Raw genomic sequence first — 20,980 nt, forward strand, 5'->3', positions numbered from 1 at the left:
GACTAGTCAGGATAGAGGGAAAGATGAATGCAGCAATGTACAGAGACATCCTGGATGAAAATCAACGCTTCTGAGGAATTGGTGAAACTGGCCAAATATAGGTGTGCCAAGCTTGTAGCATCGTATTCACAAAGACTTGAGGCTGTCGTTACTGCCAAAGGTGCATCAACAAAGTATTGAGCAAAGGCTGTGAATACTTATGTACATGTGTTTTTTTTTTAGTTTGAATACATTTGCAAAATGGCCACCCAAAAAAAAATCACATTGTCATTATGGGTTATTGTGTGTAGAATTTTGAGAAAAAAATAATTCATTTGGAATAAGGCTATAACAAACTGTAGAAAAAGGGAAGGGCTGTGAGTACTTTCTGGATGCACTTTATTTTGTCATTCACTGGTGATGGATGTCTACTTATAGACTAAAATAGTGGATTAACAATAATATTGAAAAATGTATTGTCGTTCTGGAAGTGGTGGCCCCTACTACAGGGGAACAAGTTCTAAATATTCCTCAAAACCAATTTATTTTCCAATCAAACTCCTTAACTTTTAGTATTGGGTTGGAGATAAGTTAAAAATTATGTGTAAACAAAAGTCTGCACCATTAGCTAAAAATTAGTGTCTCCACTCGCAGTTTTACTCAGCCAAGATATTTTTATTGTTTTTAAAAAAAAAAAGGAATTGTGGCCAATTTTTCTTGATAAAAAGACATTGAAGTGTATTAAAATAGTTTTTCTGTTATGTGGTGGAAATGACTACAAAAGCATACCTGGAGCATCAAATTGCCATCATTTCATTAAAAAAACTAACTCATGTGCAAACAAGTCAGATTTTTACGGCGGCTTTTCACTGGAGGAATGTATTTCATTAATAGAAAAGTGACTATTGTAATTAAGACTTGTTATATTGACAAAAAAAGACTAAAAACCGTGACTCCATCATGTATTGCTAGAGCAGTAGTAGTAGTTACTTGGATATCCAGCTTGTAGGCACTTTGGCAAAAAAAAAAAACACGCCAGAGAAATAACGAATCCGACGTGCAAGTTCAGGTTCTCACGTGACAGGAAGTCCTTCAAAGTTGGAACAAGAGACAGCAGCGGGCGAGTAACATCCTGGAATAATCCGGCGTCCGTTTGGTCCACGACGGACTGAAGTTCTTGTTCCCGGCATTGGTCACGCGACCCTGGTCTCTCTGTTTCTCCGAGGGTAGGACTCGGCGATGATGATGTCGTCAGAGTCGTCCGAATCGTGCAAAGGGGCGTCGTCTCCAGCGTCCGGCTCGGCGGCGCACGCTGGTTGTTGTTGTGCTGCGGGAGACAAACAAGGCTTAAAACCTACTCAGTGGCCTAGTGGTTAGAGTGTCCGCCCTGAGATCGGTAGGTTGTGAGTTCAAACCCCGGCCGAGTCATACCAAAGCCTATAAAAATGGGACCCATTACCTCCCTGCTTGGCACTCAGCATCAAGGGTTGGAATTGGGGGTTAAATCACCAACAATGATTCCCGGGCGCGGCCACCGCTGCTTCTCACTGCTCCCCTCACCTCCCAGGGGTTGAACAAGGGGATGAGTCAAATGCAGAGGACAAATTTCACCACACCTAGAGTGTGTGTGACTATCATTGGTACTTTAACTTTAACTTAATTTAAAAGTGGAACCCAAACTCTACAAAATAAACATTCCCAAAAAGGAAAGTGATAATTATTTATAGAGATTTTACAAGCACTTCACCCAAAATTCAAGCATTTTTCAAACTTTGAAAACACAACGTTAAAATCAAAGCATTTTCAAGGTTTTTAAGCACCCGTACGAACCCTGATTCACTATACAAGCTGATTTAAGTTCGTAAATTGAGGTTCCACTGTATGAGGGTGTTATTTTATGTGTGGAGAGTTCTCATCCTAAAAAAACTTATTTAGAAGATTTTTCATGCTCGAGCTATGAAATTATTTGATTTATGATTAGTAATTCCTATTTTGCAGAAATTCACTTACTACGATCAGGCCTACAACCAATTAACCGCTTCAAATAAAAATTCCTGTACTATATACTTCAAAGTATCAAATGTACAGCATTTAAAATGATAGTGATGGTGACAGTTCTACCACGGAACAGATTAATTCTACAGATGTCCGATAATGGCTTTTTTGCCGATATCCCGATATTGTCCAACTCTTAATTACTGATTCCGATATCAACCGATACCGATATATACAGTCGTGGAATTAACACATTATTATGCCTAATTTTGTTGTGATGCCCCGCTGGATGTATTAAACAATGTAACAAGGTTTTCCAAAATAAATCAACTTAAGTTATGGAAAAAAATGCCAACATGGCACTGCCATATTTATTATTGAAGTCACAAAGTGCATTATTTTTTTTAACGTGCCTCAAAACAGCAGCTTGGAATTTGGGACATGCCATCCCTGAGAGAGCATGAGGAGGTTGAGGTGGACAGGGTTGGGGGGGGGGTATATGATATGTTACATGGGGTATATTGTAGCGTTCCGGAAGAGTTAGTGCTGCAAGGGGTTCTGGGTATTTGTTCTGTTGTGTTTATGTTGTGTTACGGTGCGGATGTTCTCCCGAAATGTGTTTGTCATTCTTGTTTGGTGTGGGTTCACAGTGTGGCGCATATTTGTAACATTGTTAAAGTTGTTTATACGGCCACCCTCAGTGTGACCTGTATGGCTGTTGACCAAGTATGGATTGCATTCACTTGTGTGTGTGAAAAGCCATAGATATTATGTGGTTGGGCCGGCACGCAAAGGCAGTGCCTTTAAGGTTGATTGGCGCTCTGTACCTCTCCCTACGTCCGTGAACACAGCGGCGTTTTAAAAAGTCATAAATGTTACTTTTTAAAAATGATACCGATAATTTTGAAACTGATACCAATAATTTCCGACATCACATTTTAAAGCATTTATTAGCCGATAATATCAGCAGTATTATCGGACATCCCTAATGAATTCCTATGAAAATTGTTTTTAAAAGTATTCCAAGTTTGACGTCTAAGTGTGCAATTCTTTATACCGTATTTTTCGGACTATAAGTGGCAGTTTTTTTCACAGTTTGGCCGGGGGTGCGACTTATACTCAGGAGCGACTTATGTGTGAAATGATTAACACATTATCGTAAAATATCAAATAATATTATTTATGTCATTCACGTAAGAGACTAGACGTATAAGATTTCATGGGATTTAGCGATTAGGAGTGACAGATTGTTTGGTAAACGTATAGCATGTTCTATATGTTATAGTTATTTGAATGACTCTTACCATAATATGTTACGTTAACATACCAGGCACGTTCTCACTTGGTTATTTATGCCTCATATAACGTACACTTATTCAGCCTGTTGTTCACTATTCTTTATTTATTTTAAATTGCCTTTCAAATGTCTATTCTTGGTGTTGGCTTTTATCAAATAAATTTCCCCAAAAAATGCGACTTATACTCCAGTGCGACTTATATGTTTTTTCCTTCTTTATTGTGCATTTTCGGCCGGTGCGACTTATACTCCGGACTGACTTATACTCCGAAAAATACGGTAGGTAGAAAAATGGAGGCAAGCTCCCCCTCAGACCTTCAGGGGTCGTCTTCACCGATGTTTGAGTCCTGGAGACGGGCCACAGGTCTTCATCCTGTGCTTGGTGTTTACTGGAAGCAGCTCCTTGTTAACAGACAAAATAAAGTGTTCAACACAATCTGTGCGTTCCCATATGTTGTAATGACTCAGAGGAAACTTCAACTTCAACACACACCTTGTGATGGCGCTCCTTTCGACGCCAGCGGTGGCACAATGTTTTTGGATGCGGATGAGTCAAAGGACCCTGAGCTTTTACACAAACACAGTTTTATGGTCGACGCATTTGATGTTTTTAAGAGTACTGAGTGTGCACACGACTCACCTCTCTGTGATATGTTGACTGCGAGCAAGATGCGCCCTGAGAGCTGATTGTATGGTCGTCAAGGAAACCTCGTCCAGCAATTGTCCGTCACTTGGATTAGTTGAATCCCCTGCCTGAAACACAACAGGCCATGTCAGAAATGTCCTACATTTTATCACTTGAGTAATGATTTGGAGCACATGAGAAAGCAGAAAGGAGAACTAGGCTCTTTGACCATATGCTCATTTAGGGATGGGTGATAAAATGACAATATATATCACAATAGACACGTAATCAATATCAATAGACAATGCGCTCGATCATTTTTTTCCCCTGTTTGTCGGAAGAAAGCGGAAGCCTAATGTGGTCTGTAAATAATGCAAGGTGCTCGAGACCGCAATTCCACACCACCTTTGCGGTGCTTACCCTTTAGAGCAGTGGTCCCCAACCTTTTTGTAGCTGCGAACCGGTCAACGCTTGAAAATTTGTCCCACGGACCGGTGGGGTGGGGGGTTGTTATTATTATTATTTATTTATTTTTTCATAAAGAAATACAGGTTATTATTATTATTATTTATTTATTTTTTTCATAAAGAAATACAATCAGGTGTGCTTACGGACTGTATACCTGCAGACTGTATTGATCTATATTGTTATATAATGTATATATTGTGTTTTGTATGTTGATTTAATAAAAAAAAAATTTGAAAAAAATTATTTTATTTTATTTTTTATTTCTTGTGCGTTCCGGTACCAATCGGTCCGCGGCCCGGTGGTTGGGGACCACTGCTTTAGAGCACAGCTGTATCTTACTAGCAATAAACCCGCAGAAGATAGTTCTCAGGTTTCTCTCGGTTTACATTTTCACACTTTGCATTATTTTCGTATAATTTATTGAGCTTTTTTTTTTTATATTGAAGAGGTCATTGTTAAGTGTTCATCCATCCATCCATTTTCTACCGCTTGTCCCTTTTGGGGTCGCTGGAGCCTATCTCAGCTGCATCGGGCGGAAGGCGGCGTACACCCTGGACAAGTCGCCACCTCATCGCAGGGCCAACACAGATAGACAGACAACATTCACACTCATATTCACACACAAGGGCCAATTTAGTGTTGCCAATCAACTTATCCCCAGGTGCATGTCTTTGGAGGTGGGAGGAAGCCGGAGTACCCGGAGGGAACCCACGCAGTCACGGGGAGAACATGCAAACTCCACACAGAAAGATCCCGAGCCTGGGATTGAACCCAGGACTGCTCAGGACCTTCGTATTGTGAGGCAGATGCACTAACCCCTCTTCCACCGTGCTGCCAGAGTTCAATGTGATTTTACAATTTTGTTCACATTGAGTGTTTTCCATGCTTGTGTTGACATTTCCTTTACTTTTTGCCCTGATAGCTGAGGGGTAAAAATCAGAGGAAGGTTACATTTGAAACAAAAATGTTTACATGTAACATATTTTTCTCCAGGGGCCTCATGTAACAAGCTTTCGTACGCACAAAAACCTGCCATATGCCCTTTTTTCACAGTCAAGATGATGTATCAAGGTTGACGTTGACGCCAACTTCATAGCTGACGTACGTACATTTCTACAGGCTGTGGATGCTTTAGCGACATACAGAGGGGATGCTGGGTAACACTAACACATAAAAAGTGCCAACTTTTGCTCCTCAGACTGTGCCTATCAGACATATGAAGAATTTTAAGCTTGATACATGAGACCCAAGGTCCTTATTTTCATTAGGTCATAAAAAATGTAAATAATTATCGATTTCAACTGATATAAAACACTTATATCGTGATAGTTTTCGGCCATATCACCCAGCCCTATGCTCTTTTATCAAGTATACAATAAAACACGGCAGCAAAACAATCAATGTTGAATAGCAACATTTTAAAGCGCACACAGAGCTAGATAGAGATGACCACCAGCTGATGTTTTTGACAGGCGACCCAGCGATTAGTTGCTTTGTTCACATGCCCATCGACTAGAACCAACTTGGGGGTTAATTGCAAAGGGGCATTAATAAGAGCATTTAAAGTAGAGATGTCCGATAATGACTTCCGATATTGTCCAACTCTTAATTACCGATTCCGATATCAACCGATACTGATATATAGAGTTGTGGAATTAACACATTATTATGCCTCATTTTGTTGTGAAGCCCCGCTGGATGCATTAAACAATGTAACAAGGTTTTCCAAAATAAATCAACTCAAGTTATGGAAAAAATTGCCAACATGGCACTGCCATATTTATTATTGAAGTCACAAAGTGCATTATTTTTTTTAACATGCCTCAAAACGGCAGCTTGGAATTTGGGACATGTTCTCCGTGAGAGAGCATGAGGGCGGGGTTGAGGTGGGGGGGGGGTATATTGTAGCGTCCCGGAAGAGTTAGTGCTGCAAGGGGTTCTGGGTATTTGTTCTGTTGTGTGAATGTGTGTGTGTGAATGTGGAAAATAGTGTCAAAGCGCTTTGAGTTCCTTAAAAAAAAGGTAGAAAAGCGCTATACAAGTACGACCCATTTACCATTTACCATGTTGTGTTTCTGTTGTGTTACGGTGCGGATGTTCTCCCGAAATGTGTTTGTCATTCTTGTTTGGTGTGGGTTCACAGTGTGGCGCATATTTGTAACAGTGTTAAAGTTGTTTATACGGCCACCCTCAGTGTGACCTGTATGGCTGTTGACCAAGTATGCGTTGCATTCACTTGTGTGTGTGACAAGCCGTAGATATTATGTGATTGGGCCGGCACGCAAAGGCAGTGCCTTTACGGTTTATTGGCGCTCTGTGCTTCTCACTACGTCCGTGTACCACTCCGTACAGCGGCGTTTTAAAAAGTCATACATTTTACTTTTTGGAACCGATATCGATAATTTCCGATATTACATTTTAAAGCATTTGTCGGCCGATAATATCGGCAGTCCGATATTATCGGACATCTCTAATTTAAAGTATTTAAGTACAAAAGCTATACAGTAGTACATACCTCGTTCCTGTACTTCCTCAGGCAATCATACTCCTCTTCTTCCTCTTCTATCTCCTCTTCGTCGTCATCCTCCTTGCGAGACGCAGCGGCCAGACCCGCGTCACATGGTTCCCGTTTGTTCTCCAGAGCCTGGACCCTCAGCTGCCTCAGTTCCTCTCTAAAAAAAAACATCAACACACAACACTTTGTATGCATGTGTGTATTAGTATGTACAGTATGTATTACGGATGGAATGGCTTTAAAAAAAAAGTTTTTAATTTCCATGACACAGTATAGAGCCAATGTTTCCTTAGATCAGTGTTTTTCAACCTTTTTTCAGCCAAGGCACATTTTTTGCGTTGAAAAAATGCGGAGGCACACCACCAGCGGGAATCATTAAAAAACAAAAAACAGTTGACAGTAAAAAAGTCGTTGTCGCAATTGTTGGATATGACTTTAAAGCATAACCAAGCATGCATCACTATAGCTCTTGTCTCAAAGTAGGTGTACTGTCACAACCTGTCACATCACACCCTGACTTATTTTGAGGTTTTTGCTGTTTTCCTGTGCATAGTGTTTTAGTTCTTGTCTTTCGCTCCTATTTTGGTGGCTTTTTCTCTCTTTTTTTTTGTATTTTCCTGTAGCAGTTTCATGTCTTCCTTTAAGCGATATTTCCCGCATCTACTTTGTTTTAGCAATCAAGAATATTACAGTTGTTTGTATCCGTCTTTGTGAGGACATTGTTGATTGTCATGTCATGTTCGGATGTACATTGCCTTTGCTCCACAGTAAGTCTTTGCTGTCGTCCAGCATTCTGTTTTTGTTTACTTTGTAGCCAGTTCAGTGCATAGCCTTCTCTACGCTTTAATGCCTTTACTTAGGGGCACTCACCTTTTGTTTATATAGACAGCACAGACACTCAACAACAACACATCATTTGCAGACTATAATTACTGGTTTGCAAAAAATATTTTTAACCCAAATAGGTGAAATTAGATAATCTCCCACGGCACACCAGACTGTATCTCGCGGCACACTACAGTGGTTGAAAAACACTGCCTTAGATCATGTTTTTTTACTTGTGTTACTAATCATTTTAGAGCGTGTAAGCATTATGGCCAATAATAACGAATGTACTGTAAACCAGAACAACACGTCTCATCTCATCACTGGCTACAACTACATCGAGTAATGTTTGCTTTTTTTCCATCGTGTGGAGCAAACAAACTCCGCGACTCTCTTACTCGTGTTGCTGTCGCTCCACTTTCACTTCCTGTTCCAATCGTTCACACTCTTTCTCCAGGTGTTCTCGTTCCGTCTTGAGCAGTTGTCGTTCCTCTCTGGAAAACAAACGTGCACGGTTCAACGTGGATGACGCCGCTAACAGAGTCCTTAAGAAACGGGCGAGGAGAGATACTCTACATACTCGTGCTGTCGTCTGTCGATGTCCCGTTCGCTTGTCTGCTCCACTTTCCAGTGTTCCAGCCTTTGCTCCAGTTCCTCTTTTTCCATCCTTAGCTGTTCAACTTCATCGCTGCAAAGTGCAGACAATAACACACATTCAACACTTAGTTCTCTTACATTTTGGGGGTTTTCTACCGAATTGCATCTGCAACTGGAAAATGTCTAGGGGATTTACATTGTGGTCATCATCTATAATAGGGGGTGCACGATAAATACTGGACAGATCATTATCAGGCAGGTATGAGGAAAATCTGATGTGTTCTGGCGTAATCACTGCACGTCAAAACAACCCTTCCTAAGAATAGGCTAAGACTGATGAAGGCTAAACAGTCACAGAGTGTTGCAGTGGATAACCCTGGTGCTTATCTGTCACTGTGAATGTGCTAACTCATGTTTTTGCTCTATTTACCACTGCACTATTATCTCATTAGCCTTGAAAATAAGTACTTGTTTATATCTTAGGTATTTATTAATATTTATCATCTACATTGTACAAAAAGAGCACAGTCTGCCAAGTCAAATGCATTGTGTGTTAAATCTACCTGGCCAATACAGTTGATTCTGATTAAAAAGTATGGTAACACTTGAGTATGGGGAACATATTCTAAGTAACAAAGACTTAATTTAGTTATTTGGTTAGGGTTAGAGCAGGCCTGGGCAATTATTTTGACTCAGGGGCCAAATTTAGAGAAAAAAATGTGCCTGGGGGCCGGTATATGACATTTTTGGGAACTCTAAAACAAAACCTCACAATAATGTCTGATTGAATGCTAAAAACGATATGACAGACCGCCTTAAAAAACGGAATGGAATTTAAAAATGTTTTACTGAATGAGACACCCAGAATGTACATGAAAACAAAGAATGTGGGATTTACAATATTAACTATGAACAATAAAACACTGAATATTGACAACATATGAACTTCACACCCCCCCTCGATCGACATATTTTACAATCAAGCGAAATGCAACAAAAATGCAACAAACAGCGAAATATGAACGCAGAGGGTAAAAAAAAAAAAAAAAACACCTACAATCTGATATATCACTAAGCTTAAGAACTTTGTTGTAAAAATCTCCTTCCACGTCTGTCCCGACACCCGCATTTCAGGCTGGCCGCTCTGGAAACACTCTGTGGAAACGCTCCCCACCCACACTGCTTGGTACCTCATCTGAGCTGCTGTGACTTAGATTACCATAGTAACTAATTATATTACCATAGTAACTAGTATATCATGCAAAAGCACAGATTCCAACCATTGAAATATTTTGTATAATTCAAGACTTACGGTCATTTGAAAATATCACTGCACATCATAATGGCAGCTACAGATTCCATCTTAAAAATAAAAATAAATTATTTGGAGATGTCCGGCCGGCCAGATTGAAGAGCTTAACGGGCCGCATGTGGCCCTCGGGGCTTAGGTCTGGGTTAGAGGGTTAGTTGTATAATAAGGCCATGCAGAATAAGGCATTAATAAGTACTTAAAGGGGAACATTATCACCAGACCTATGTAAGCGTCAATATATACCTTGATGTTGCAGAAAAAAGACCATATATTTTTTTAACCGATTTCCGAACTCTAAATGGGTGAATTTTGGCGAATTAAACGCCTTTCTAATATTTGCTCTTGGAGCGATGACGTCACAACATGGCGTCACATCGGGAAGCAATCCGCCATTTTCTCAAACACCGAGTCAAATCAGCTGTTATTTTCCGTTTTTTCGACTGTTTTCCGTACCTTGGAGACATCATGCCTCGTTGGTGTGTTGTCGGAGGGTGTAACAACACGTACAGGGACGGATTCAAGTTGCACCAGTGGCCCAAAGATGCGAAAGTGGCAAGAAATTGGACGTTTGTTCCGCACACTTTACCGACGAAAGCTATGCTACGACAGAGATGGCAAGAATGTGTGGATATCCTGCGACACTCAAAGCAGATGCATTTCCAACGATAAAGTCAAAGAAATCTGCCGCCAGACCCCCATTGAATCTGCCGGAGTGTGTGAGCAATTCAGGGACAAAGGACCTCGGTAGCACGGCAATGGCGGCAGTTTGTTCCCGCAGACGAGCGAGCTAAACCCCCTGGATGTCTTGGCTCACACCATCCCTTATGCCACCGAAGATGATTAAGAGAAGAATATCGACCCTAGCTTCACTGGCCTGCTGACATCAACTCCAAAACTGGACAGATCAGCTTTCAGGAAAAGAGCGCGGATGAGGGTGTCTACAGAATATATTAATTGATGAAAATTGGGCTGTCTGCACTCTCAAAGTGCATGTTGTTGCCAAATGTATTTCATATGCTGTAAACCTAGTTCATAGTTGTTAGTTTCCTTTAATGCCAAACAAACACATACCAATCGTTGGTTAGAAGGCGATCGCCGAATTCGTCCTCGCTTTCTCCCGTGTCGCTGGCTGTCGTGTCGTTTGTCGGTTTCGCTCGCATACGGTTCAAACCGATATGGCTCAATAGCTTCAGTTTCTTCTTCAATTTCGTTTTCGCTACCTGCCTCCACACTACAACCATACGTTTCAATACATTCGTAATCTGTTGAATCGCTTAAACCGCTGAAATCCGAGTCTGAATCCGAGCTAATGTCGCTATATCTTGCTGTTCTTTCCGCCATGTTTGTTTGTGTTGGCTTCACTATGTGACGTCACAGGAAAATGGACGGGTGTTTATAACGATGGTTAAAATCAGGCACTTTGAAGCTTTTTTTAGGGATATTGCGTGATGGGTAAAATTTTGAAAAAAACTTCGAAAAATATAATAAGCCACTGGGAACTGATTTTTAATGGTTTTAACCATTCTGAAATTGTGATAATGTTCCCCTTTAATAATGACTAATTAAGAGCCAATGTGTTACTAATTTGCATGTTAATAAGCAACTAATTAATGGTGAATATGTTCCCCATACTAAAGTGTTACCAAATATAGCTACAACACAAGGATCCAATTAGGAGAGATCATGTGGGACTTCTACACCGTTGTTCTACAAACATTCAATGACCATTGGGGGGAAAAAAAACATCATGCTTCAACACATCAAAGCTTATCAGCCACCAGAAACGCTAGTCTTGCAACGACGATGTGTTAAAATACTACGGAGACACCCGCTGCTAAAGTAGATGCCCCAAAGCCAGCCGCAAAAAAAGGTTTGGACAACTTTGAGTAAAATGATGTGCATCGGTGTAAAAAAATTGTACATCCCTAATGTACAATACTAATAAACATTGTTTACAGCTCTTGTATTGGATGTACAATGGATGCAACATACATGTACTGCTGTTTTTCAGCTTTCACTCGTTCCGACTCTTCTTCTCTTGCTTTCCTCAGTTGCCGTACTTCCTCTCTGGAAAGACAGTTTATTAGTTTTCTTTTTCACAATGGCATACAAAAGTGGACATGTATTGACAGTAACCCGTCTGCTCATATTTTCACTCACTCTCCAGTTGACAACCACTCCTGAAGCTGGGCCCTCTCTGCCTCCAGTTGCTCGACACGCTCTCTTAGATCGGCGACCTCGTCCACCTCCGTCATTGTCTCCGTATCGATGGTCTCCGTGTGCGTGGTCTGAACGGCCAAGTCAAGGATCCCTTTGGGCGTGGTCTGAGACCCGTGGTTTAGAATACCGGTGGGAATGGTCTGAGAGGCCTGGTGCAGAATACCAGGGAGTGTGGTCTGAGACGCCTGGTCCAAGTGTTTTGTCCTTCTGGTGCTTTCTTCCAGCTTCTAGCAGGAGAAACCGTACATGATGATGAAAACATTTGTGTAAATTAAATTCCCCTATTACATATTAACTGATACGGGAACCATATCCTAGTATAGAACCAATTTTAATGTTAATAAACAGTTTGTTTAATAGTAAAATCTCACTTTTATTTAACTATTAACATTGAGCTGATAATAACTGTGCTATGCAAGTGTTATATCTTGTTTTCTTACACTTATCTTTTGCAAGTGTTTTAGAATATGGTATGTGGTATGCCGTTGTAATTCCAAGACACTAGATGGCGGTAGTGCCTAAGGCTATGGAGTTAGACCAACACTTTGAAAGTGTCAGAATAATTATGTATATATTATCACACAACTCTTATGCTTAAGGGCCGTTGCTATAGTTATTATCAATTGTGCTGAAGTTGTATTTTTCTTTGACTGTGCAAAGCTGGCAATCCAAAAGATTGCAAGCCAGTCTCGTATCAGTGTTCTGTTTCAAGTATCAGTGTTTGTTTCCAGAATCGGCCTGCTGACTGCCAAGGCCGAACATAGAGTACCGTGACGCAGACAGAGCAGAGACAATATCACGAGTATCAATACATTTGTATTTCATTAATAGTCATATATTGTGTCTAACTGGAGCTGTCGAGATTACCCCCTTCCCTCAGCGACAGCTTCAGTGATGTAACCAGGGACCTCCCAAATAAATAGAGGAAGCACGTGGCCTGGACTTCAGAGCGTAGTTTGGATCTGTAACTAGAGTACAGCCCAAAAAACATCTCCTCAATTGAGCAAAATGTAACTGTCTCTGCATGATTATTTGCTTCGTGTCTGTTTAATAGATGTCATCAGTGTTTGAACCTGACAATGTTGGCAGATAAAACCAACAAAACTGAAGTCAAGTTTCTCTTTTGAGTTGATTACTCTGCAAGTATGCATTATTTTCAGTTTGTCCTTTGTGTTGCTGTGGCCAGGAAGTAGTCTTTGCCATTAAGTTGAATGTGCCAGTCTTGTCTTTTGTTGAGTCCAAAAAAGTCTTTATCCTGCAAGTATTGTACTAATTACACACCAGCTGTGTGATTGTAACGTGCTTCTTAGTTGGGCGTTTTCATTGTACTTTTTAGGCAGCAACAAAAACACACCATAAACTAATACACTGCTGCCATCTAAAATCTCAAACCTGCAATAAGTAATCACTGCAGTCCGAGTAATTACTTATTGATATAAGTCACATTGTTATGATATCAATTATCTAAACATGACCTTTGTAAAGACTCTTGTTGCATACTTTTTTGTCATCTGTTCAATCTCTGCAATAATGTCGGTGTTCCCTTCTTTTTGGAAAGCTACTCAAATCATTCCAATATTTAAAGCCGTGACCTAGTGGTTAGAGTGTCCGCCCTGAGATCGGTAGGTTGTGAGTTCAAACCCCAACCGAGTCATACCAAAGACTATAAAAATGGTACCCATTACCTCCCTGCTTGGCACTCAGCATCAAGGGTTGGAATTGGGGGTTAAATCACCAAAGATGATTCCCGGGCACGGCCACCGCTGCTCTCCTCACCTCCCAGGGGGTGATCAAGGGTGATGGGTCAAATGCAGAGAATAATGTTGCCACACCTAGTGTGTGACAATCATTGGTACTTTACTTTATATCTAAAACTACAGGTTGGTTGCAATTCTTCCAGTTGTATCCAAAATATTGCAGAAACTTCTTTATAATTAACTAATTAAACATCTTGAAAACAATGAGCTGCTAAATAACTGTCAACATGGCTTCCATTCCAAACGATCTACCCAATTTGCGATATTATTCTTCACAGAACACATGAGATCAGAATTAAACAAAGATCATGTTACAGGAGCAGTGTTCATAGCGCTTAGGAAAGATTTTGACACAGTAAACCATCAGACTCTGCTAAACAAGCTGAGCTCATTTCATGTTTATTCATCTGTAATTCAACTAATCTCATCCTATCTCTGCAATAGATTGCTGATTGTCAAAGTTGGACACGCTAAACCACCACCTCATGAATCCAAAAAGGGTGTGCCACAAGGCAGTATTCCTGGTCCCTACTTGCTCTTCTTCCCTCTGGTCTGTAAGTGTTCAAATTATTTATTGTATGCAGATGACAAGTCATCTTCTACTCTGATCTAAAACCAAATAACTCCAGACTGTCACCGTAAAATCAACATAAGAAGACTGAATGCACATACTTTTACTCAGCCAGGAAGCTTTTATCTGTATCTAATTCATTAGTTCTGGCCAATTAATAATTTTCTACAAGAACCTATACATACGTTGGTGTGCTTTTGGATTCATGTCTCCCCTAAAAAGAGCACAGCAAAAACTATGTTTATAACAAAATCTGACCATACCTGTCACTCTCCGTATCTGCAACCTATTTACATACCATAATCCTGTCAATGATATCGTACTGTATCCCCATTTGGGCACTTACCACTAATGATGTTATAGAGCCTGTAGTAAGGCTTTATAACAGAGCCTAGAAGATTCATAAAAGACTTCCTGGTTGGGTACATCACTGTACTGTACTGTCTCAGGCAGACGCTGTTCCTTTCCCAAATTGCATACATTATAATGCTATCAATGTCTACTTTCAGAAAAAAAATAACTCTCAGTCAAGCTCTAAGTGCTCTCAGCACTCCTGGATCACAAGATTGCACTCCCAGGAAGTTCTCCTTGTCCCGGCTTTTTAAAAAAAGTATGGGAAAGAAGTCCTGTTCACATGTTCACTAAGGTGTGGCGCAGTATTCCTTCCCAAATTAGGACAACACATACTTTTCACAAATATAAAAAAAACCTAAGCCTAACCCATAATGTCTCTTATTGCCTAGTGTTTTTTCTTTGGTGTTTTCTTTTTGAGGAACCTGCTGCCAACCAGCTTTTTACTAAGTCAAGCCCCACTAACTGTAACACCTGTTGCTTTTAATATTTTCTGTTTAATCAATGAAATATGCTTTAGTCTGTCTTATGCCTTCGCTTTTCTATAGTTGTACTTGTTTGTGGTGTACAACCATTTGTTTTTCAACCGTGGTTGTTTTTAAAAGGCTTTATAAATAAAGTTGGTGTGGTATGGTATTAGCACACTGCGTGAGTCCAGCTGTCTTCATAACGTATGTTCACTTCAAAACTTGCCCTATAGCTGGTGTCACCAAAGAGTGATTCAGCTCTGACGCCTGTCTAGGACGTCAATATCAGTTATTTTTGTAGTTACCTTCCCATCTCGGGCTTTTTGAGTTTTTCCCTTGCCCGGATGTGGGTTCAGATCATGGGGTGCCGTTGGGGTTTGTGTTAGACAGGCCTCCTCTCTTCCTGTTTTTAAATCACTCTTAAAAACATACTTTTATTCCATGGCTTTTAACACTGAGTGATCTCCATCCTGCTATGGCGTCCCACAATGCACCTGCTGTGAACCTGTTTTTTATGTTTTATATTATTTATCGTGCTGTTTGTGTTGTGTTGTGCTTGCTCCTTTCTCTTGTGTTATCTTTTAACCTGCCTATTGTACATCACTTTGGCTACCCCTGTGGTAAATTTTAAATGTGCTTTTTAAATAAATTTGATTTGATTTGATTCGTGAAGCCCTTTGAGGCACTTGTGATTAAGACCTATATAAATTAACTTTGATTGATTGATAGTCCTTTGCTAACACACACACTGGAGTATGAGACCTTCAAATGTGTCAGTACAGTTTCCACTCACTTTCTCCAATTCCAGCAGTCTTCTCAAGAGGCGGTATTTGCTCCACTCTTTGTAACCTAGGAGACACACACACACCGTCTATACATGTTGATTTGTGTGTGTTTGTGTCCGCGACTGTTGGTGCGAGTAAAGAAGACCTTTGACTCCGACAGAGGGGCTCTCGGTGTCGAGCTCCTGTCTGAGCGCGGCGTTCTCCAGCTGAATCTGCTTGAGGTTCTCAGATAGACGGAGAACTGTGGAACTCAGAGCCTTCTGCTGCCTCCGAAAGACTTTACTGTCTGCTAGACCGCTGAGGACAGACAGGCGGCGACATCAACCGACTGGAAACTAAGTAATTCCCTAATAGTCAGCGTAATTCATCTTTGTAGTGAGGAAAACTAGAAGCATTATCAAAAACCTGTCCAGTCATTAAAGGGGAACATTATCACAATTTCAGAAGGGTTAAAACCATTAAAAATCAGTTCCCAGTGGATTTTATTTTTCGAAGTTTTTTTCAAAATTTTACCCATCACGCAATATCCCTAAAAAAAGCTTCAAAGTGCCTGATTTTAACCATCGTTATATACACCCGTCCATTTTCCTGTGACGTCACATAGTGATGCCAATACAAACAAACATGGCGGATGGACAGCAAGGTATAGCGACATTAGCTCGGATTCAGACTCGGATTTCAGCGGCTTAAGCGAAATTGAAGAAGAAACTGAAGCTATTGAGCCATATCGGTTTGAACCGTATGCAAGCGAAACCGACGAAAACGACACGACAGCCAGCGACACGGGAGAAAGCGAGGACGAATTCGCCTTCCAACCAACGATTGGTATGTTTGTTTTTAGGTGTTGTAATGTTTTTAAGCTAAATTATTGGTAAACACAGTTTATGTATAATAATTTACGTAAAACCGCGAGTAATGAATAAAGTTTTCATCAATTAATATATTCTGTAGACATACCCTCATCCGCTCTCTTTTCCTGAAAGCTGATCTGTCCAGTTTTGGAGTTGATGTCAGCAGGCCAGGGAAGCTAGGGTCGATATTCTTCTCTTGATCATCTTCGGTGGCTTAAGGGACGGTAGAAGCGGTGTGAGTCAAGACATCCAGGGGGTTTAGCTCGCTCGTCTGCGGGAACAAACTTGCTTGCCGTGCTACCGAGGACCTTTGTCCCTGAATTGCTCACACACTCCGGCAGATTCAATGGGGGTCTGGCGGCAGATTTCTTTGACTTTATCTTTGGAAATGCATCTGCTTTGAGTGTTGCAGGATATCCACACATTCTTGCCATCTCTGTCATAGCATAGCTTTCGTCGGTAAAGTGTGCGGAACAAACGACTGACCATTTTCATCGGCTTTCCCCACACCCTCGTATATTGAACAACATTCGTCCAATTTCTTGCCACTTTCGCATCTTTGGGCCACTGGTGCAACTTGAATCCGTCCCTGTTCATGTTGTTACACCCTCCGACAACACACCGACGAGGCATGATGTCTCCAAGGTACGGAAAACAGTCGAAAAAACGGAAAATAACAGAGCTGATTTGATTCGGTGTTTGTAATGTGTTTGAGAAAATGGCGGATTGCTTCCCGTTGTGACGTCACGTTGTGACGTCATCGCTCCGAGAGCGAATAATAGAAAGGCGTTTAATTCGCCAAAATTATATGGTCTTTTTTCTGCAACATCAAGGTATATATTGACGCTTACATAGGTCTGGTGATAATGTTCCACTTTAACTTAAAAGGATGTGAGCACCCTTTGTGAAAAAAAGAGGAAAATTTGAAAGAAACATTTTCAAATCAAGACCACAATTTCTGTAATTGGGCGCATTTTTATACTATTTTACCTTAAGATTTATTCTCATCTACCAACCCCTTTTGGCTGTCTTTTTGACACTTACATGTCCCATGTAATGTACCAGATTGTTTAGTTTTTTTTAGTAGTTAAATTACTAACATTATTATCATTGAAAATAAACTAAAGCTATATAACATGCAAGCAAAGAACTAAGAATTTGATAACTCTAGCCTGCCCCCTTAGGTGATTGTGACCTCTGTTTACAATCCATCACGTCAAAAATAAACCTTGCCGCTGGCTTCAAATAAATACTTTAGAACGCAGGTGTCAAACTCAAGGCCTTGGGGGCCAGATCTGGTCAGCCACATCTTTTAATGTGGCCCGCGAAAGCTTTGAATTAATATTCGTTATTAGAGTACTTCATCTTTTCTTAAAAAAAGGCCTTAGTGGCCACATGCGTACACAGCACCTTTTAGCTCTTATTTCCAAAATTGTGTACACTACTGAATTGGGGTCCTATGGCCGCTTATGTGGACACTTATACTGCTATCTGGTGGTGTCAGAAGAGTATAACATACAATGGAATTTGGAAAAAAAAACTGTAAAAATTTAAATTAGCATGTCACTACACACGAAGTACACATTTGTGTATTTATGGACTAAGTACATCACATCAAAAGATGATTTTTAGTTTTTATTCTAATTAGGGTCCAATAAGCCCAAATAGCAAAGAGAAATAAAAAACAAAAGCATGTAAACAAATTGCTTGGGCCTTAAGAGGTTAAAGGATGTATTCTTTCCATTTTGACAGAAAAAAATACATGTACTGCATGCATATGCATATCTTTTAAATTTTAATATTATCTAATGATGCGTGGGTTCCCTCCGGGTACTCCGGCTTCCTCCCACCTCCAAAGACATGCACCTGGGGATAGGTTGATTGGCAACACTAAATTGGCCCTAGTGTGTGAATGTGAGTGTGAATGTTGTCTGTCTATCTGTGTTGGCCCCGTGATGAGGTGGCGACTTGTCCAGGGTGTACCCCGCCTTCCGCCCGATTGTAGCTGAGATAGGCTCCAGCGCCTCCCGACCCCGAAGGGAATAAGCGGTAGAAAATGGATGGATGGATTATCTAATAATGCAATTTGATGTCACAATAGCAATTCTTTGTATCTTTGTAGAATATGCTACATATGTAAAAAAGATAAACCACACGATGTTAGTGCACCAGTCGAGGAAAATGAGCAAACTACATAAATAACATCCTGTAATTTAATTTTGATATACATTTTTTATCTTGATAAATTTAAAATTAACACCAATGAGTTGACTGATGAACATTACCACATAATTTATTCAGAAAGTATAGATAACGACAAAGATAGAATACTATTAACTGCAACATGTAAGTGTAAAAAAAAAAAAACAACATTATGATTTGTACATTTTCAGAATGTGCTTGTTCTATTTTTAAACAAAGAAAACAATCTGAAGTTGTCTTTATTTTTAAGTTATCGTGCCGTGATTTTACCAGTCCGGCCCACTTGGGAGTAGATTTTTCTCGATGTGGCGAGTTTGACACCCCTGGTTTAGATCATATTTATATTGATATTTCATTTAAAAAAATGCAAAAGTGCTATTTTGACGGGGAAAATGAATGAATCATTTTCCGTGTTATTCCAAATATTTCACATGCCGGTGCTTCATTCAAAAAAATAGATAAACAGGCACTGAAAGGAACATTGTAAGAACTTTAAACTCACCTTTTCTCTGAAGCGTCAAGAAGTATCCTCAGTCTTTGGATCTGAACGACACAACACACACACACATGAACACATGGCAGACAAGTGAAGCTGCACATCCGCAAAACATGAAAATGAAATTTATATGGAGTATTTGAACAGCTACAGAAATAGAAAAAAACAATTTGATGTGGAATCTTGGAAGCAATTATTTTTCTTGTGAGGCCAGAAGTCATGGATTGTTTTTCCACAAAAAGAGAATCATCTTTAAGTGCTTGCTTTGTGCACCAAGAGCAGAAAAAGTCCTTCCATGAAATGTCTTGCAAAGATGAAGAATTGATAATTGACTCAGCGATGCAGACGTCTGTCCCAAGACTTCTGTCCACAAAGCGCTGACATTGCAGAGTTGTCTCACCTCTTCATAGTAGTTCTTCAAAGTCATCCTCATCTCCTCCAAGTTGGTCGCCCTCAGCTCGTTCTGCAGTTTACTGCGGATAATAAATATATAATAAATATAGGTTTGCCTTATAGTGATGACTGTGATGTAACATTTTACCCAATGGTGTTCTCCTTCTCTCGACACTGCTGCTCCAGTTTCAGTACTCTCTGCTTCAACCCGTTCAGAACCTTTGCGGACAAAACGTACGGACGCCATGTTAGCTCGATGTGTGTACAATTCGCCTTCAAAATTAAAGTGACTAACCACACTTCCTTCGTGTTTGCGATCCACCAAGCTGCGAGTGTATTCTGACTTCTATCAAAAAGATGCGTTCAAGATCCGCTTTGAAAAAAATGACATTTGAAAAAATATATATATTTGATAGCTGAACAATCCTACTTTGGTGGGATCCAGGAGCTCTTCCAGCTGCCTCTCTCTTTTGGTGTTGTCTTCCTCCAGGCGGCGAATTTTGGCTTTCATCTTCTGGTTGTCAGACTTCTGCTCATGGAGACTCTGCACAAGACAGCGGCAGCCATTGATGACAAATGACAAGACACACACAAACACATGCAAGAGCTCCAATTAACGTCTCTATTCTACCGCTGGGTCTACTGCAGTAAGCAAAAGAAAACACACAAATAACACTGGCATTAACGCTGTGGCTGTAGGCAACCTTCTGATGTACTTTTTGTTTTACACATACAAAAACAGTCAAAGAGAAGCAATTTGACAGAATATAGAATTCAATGACAGCTAACGCTAGCTATCCAAAATGTAGGGGTGTAACGGTACGTGTATTTGTATTGAACCGTTTCGGTACGGGGTGTTCGGTTCGGTTCGGAGGTGTACCGAACGAGTTTCCACACGAACATATTAAGTAGCGTACCGCACGTTGTGTAAACAATGCACACCGGGGCACAACACACGGCATGCTGGTGTAACGCAGGTGTCAAATACATACTTTTGCGGAGAGAATTAGGCTCTTTCTCTGTATTACTCTTTGTCGTATGACGAAGGAGAGCAGATAGCTATCCCGGGTCACGTGACCGCCGCGGTCCAATCAGCTGTGCTTATAAGCCGGTAGCAGGAAGTGGCCAGTAGACAGATTGTATTTCTGCTCGAGGTAGGTTTTTATTCTCGTTTTCACCCGAAATATTGTGCTGACGGGATTCTAAACTAAATGCCTATTTGTTAACTTTATAGAGCCGACTACCAGCGCCGGATTTTTTGTCATTAAGCTGTG

The 20,980-nt window shown here is 40.5% G+C and overlaps 1 protein-coding gene across 5 annotated transcripts in view; it reads right to left on the reverse strand.

Moving 5' to 3' along the window:
- Positions 1 to 668: 668 nt before the first annotated feature.
- LOC133621803 (uncharacterized) overlaps positions 669 to 20,980 on the reverse strand; it is a 54,298-nt gene continuing 33,986 nt past the window's right edge. For 3 of the 5 annotated variants that reach the window (XM_061984169.2, XM_061984171.2, XM_061984167.2), the window contains exons 8-23: positions 20,137 to 20,250; positions 20,002 to 20,052; positions 19,855 to 19,925; positions 19,714 to 19,786; positions 19,320 to 19,360; positions 15,910 to 16,061; positions 15,773 to 15,828; positions 11,774 to 12,060; positions 11,606 to 11,680; positions 8,285 to 8,392; positions 8,103 to 8,198; positions 6,880 to 7,036; positions 3,912 to 4,024; positions 3,765 to 3,838; positions 3,587 to 3,673; positions 669 to 1,306 (exon numbers count right to left, since the gene is read on the reverse strand). In XM_061984169.2, the coding sequence (XP_061840153.1) occupies positions 1,173 to 1,306; positions 3,587 to 3,673; positions 3,765 to 3,838; positions 3,912 to 4,024; positions 6,880 to 7,036; positions 8,103 to 8,198; positions 8,285 to 8,392; positions 11,606 to 11,680; positions 11,774 to 12,060; positions 15,773 to 15,828; positions 15,910 to 16,061; positions 19,320 to 19,360; positions 19,714 to 19,786; positions 19,855 to 19,925; positions 20,002 to 20,052; positions 20,137 to 20,250 (1,689 nt within the window). In that variant the 3' untranslated portion in view covers positions 669 to 1,172. Of the gene's footprint in view, positions 1,307 to 3,586; positions 3,674 to 3,764; positions 3,839 to 3,911; positions 4,025 to 6,879; positions 7,037 to 8,102; positions 8,199 to 8,284; positions 8,393 to 11,605; positions 11,681 to 11,773; positions 12,061 to 15,772; positions 15,829 to 15,909; positions 16,062 to 19,319; positions 19,361 to 19,713; positions 19,787 to 19,854; positions 19,926 to 20,001; positions 20,053 to 20,136; positions 20,251 to 20,980 lie in introns of those variants that run through there. The other 2 variants (XM_061984170.1, XR_009817697.1) reach the window with 2 other exon arrangements.

This window comes from Nerophis lumbriciformis, linkage group LG25 (assembly GCF_033978685.3).
Source record: "Nerophis lumbriciformis linkage group LG25, RoL_Nlum_v2.1, whole genome shotgun sequence".
Lineage (NCBI taxonomy): Eukaryota > Metazoa > Chordata > Actinopteri > Syngnathiformes > Syngnathidae > Nerophis > Nerophis lumbriciformis.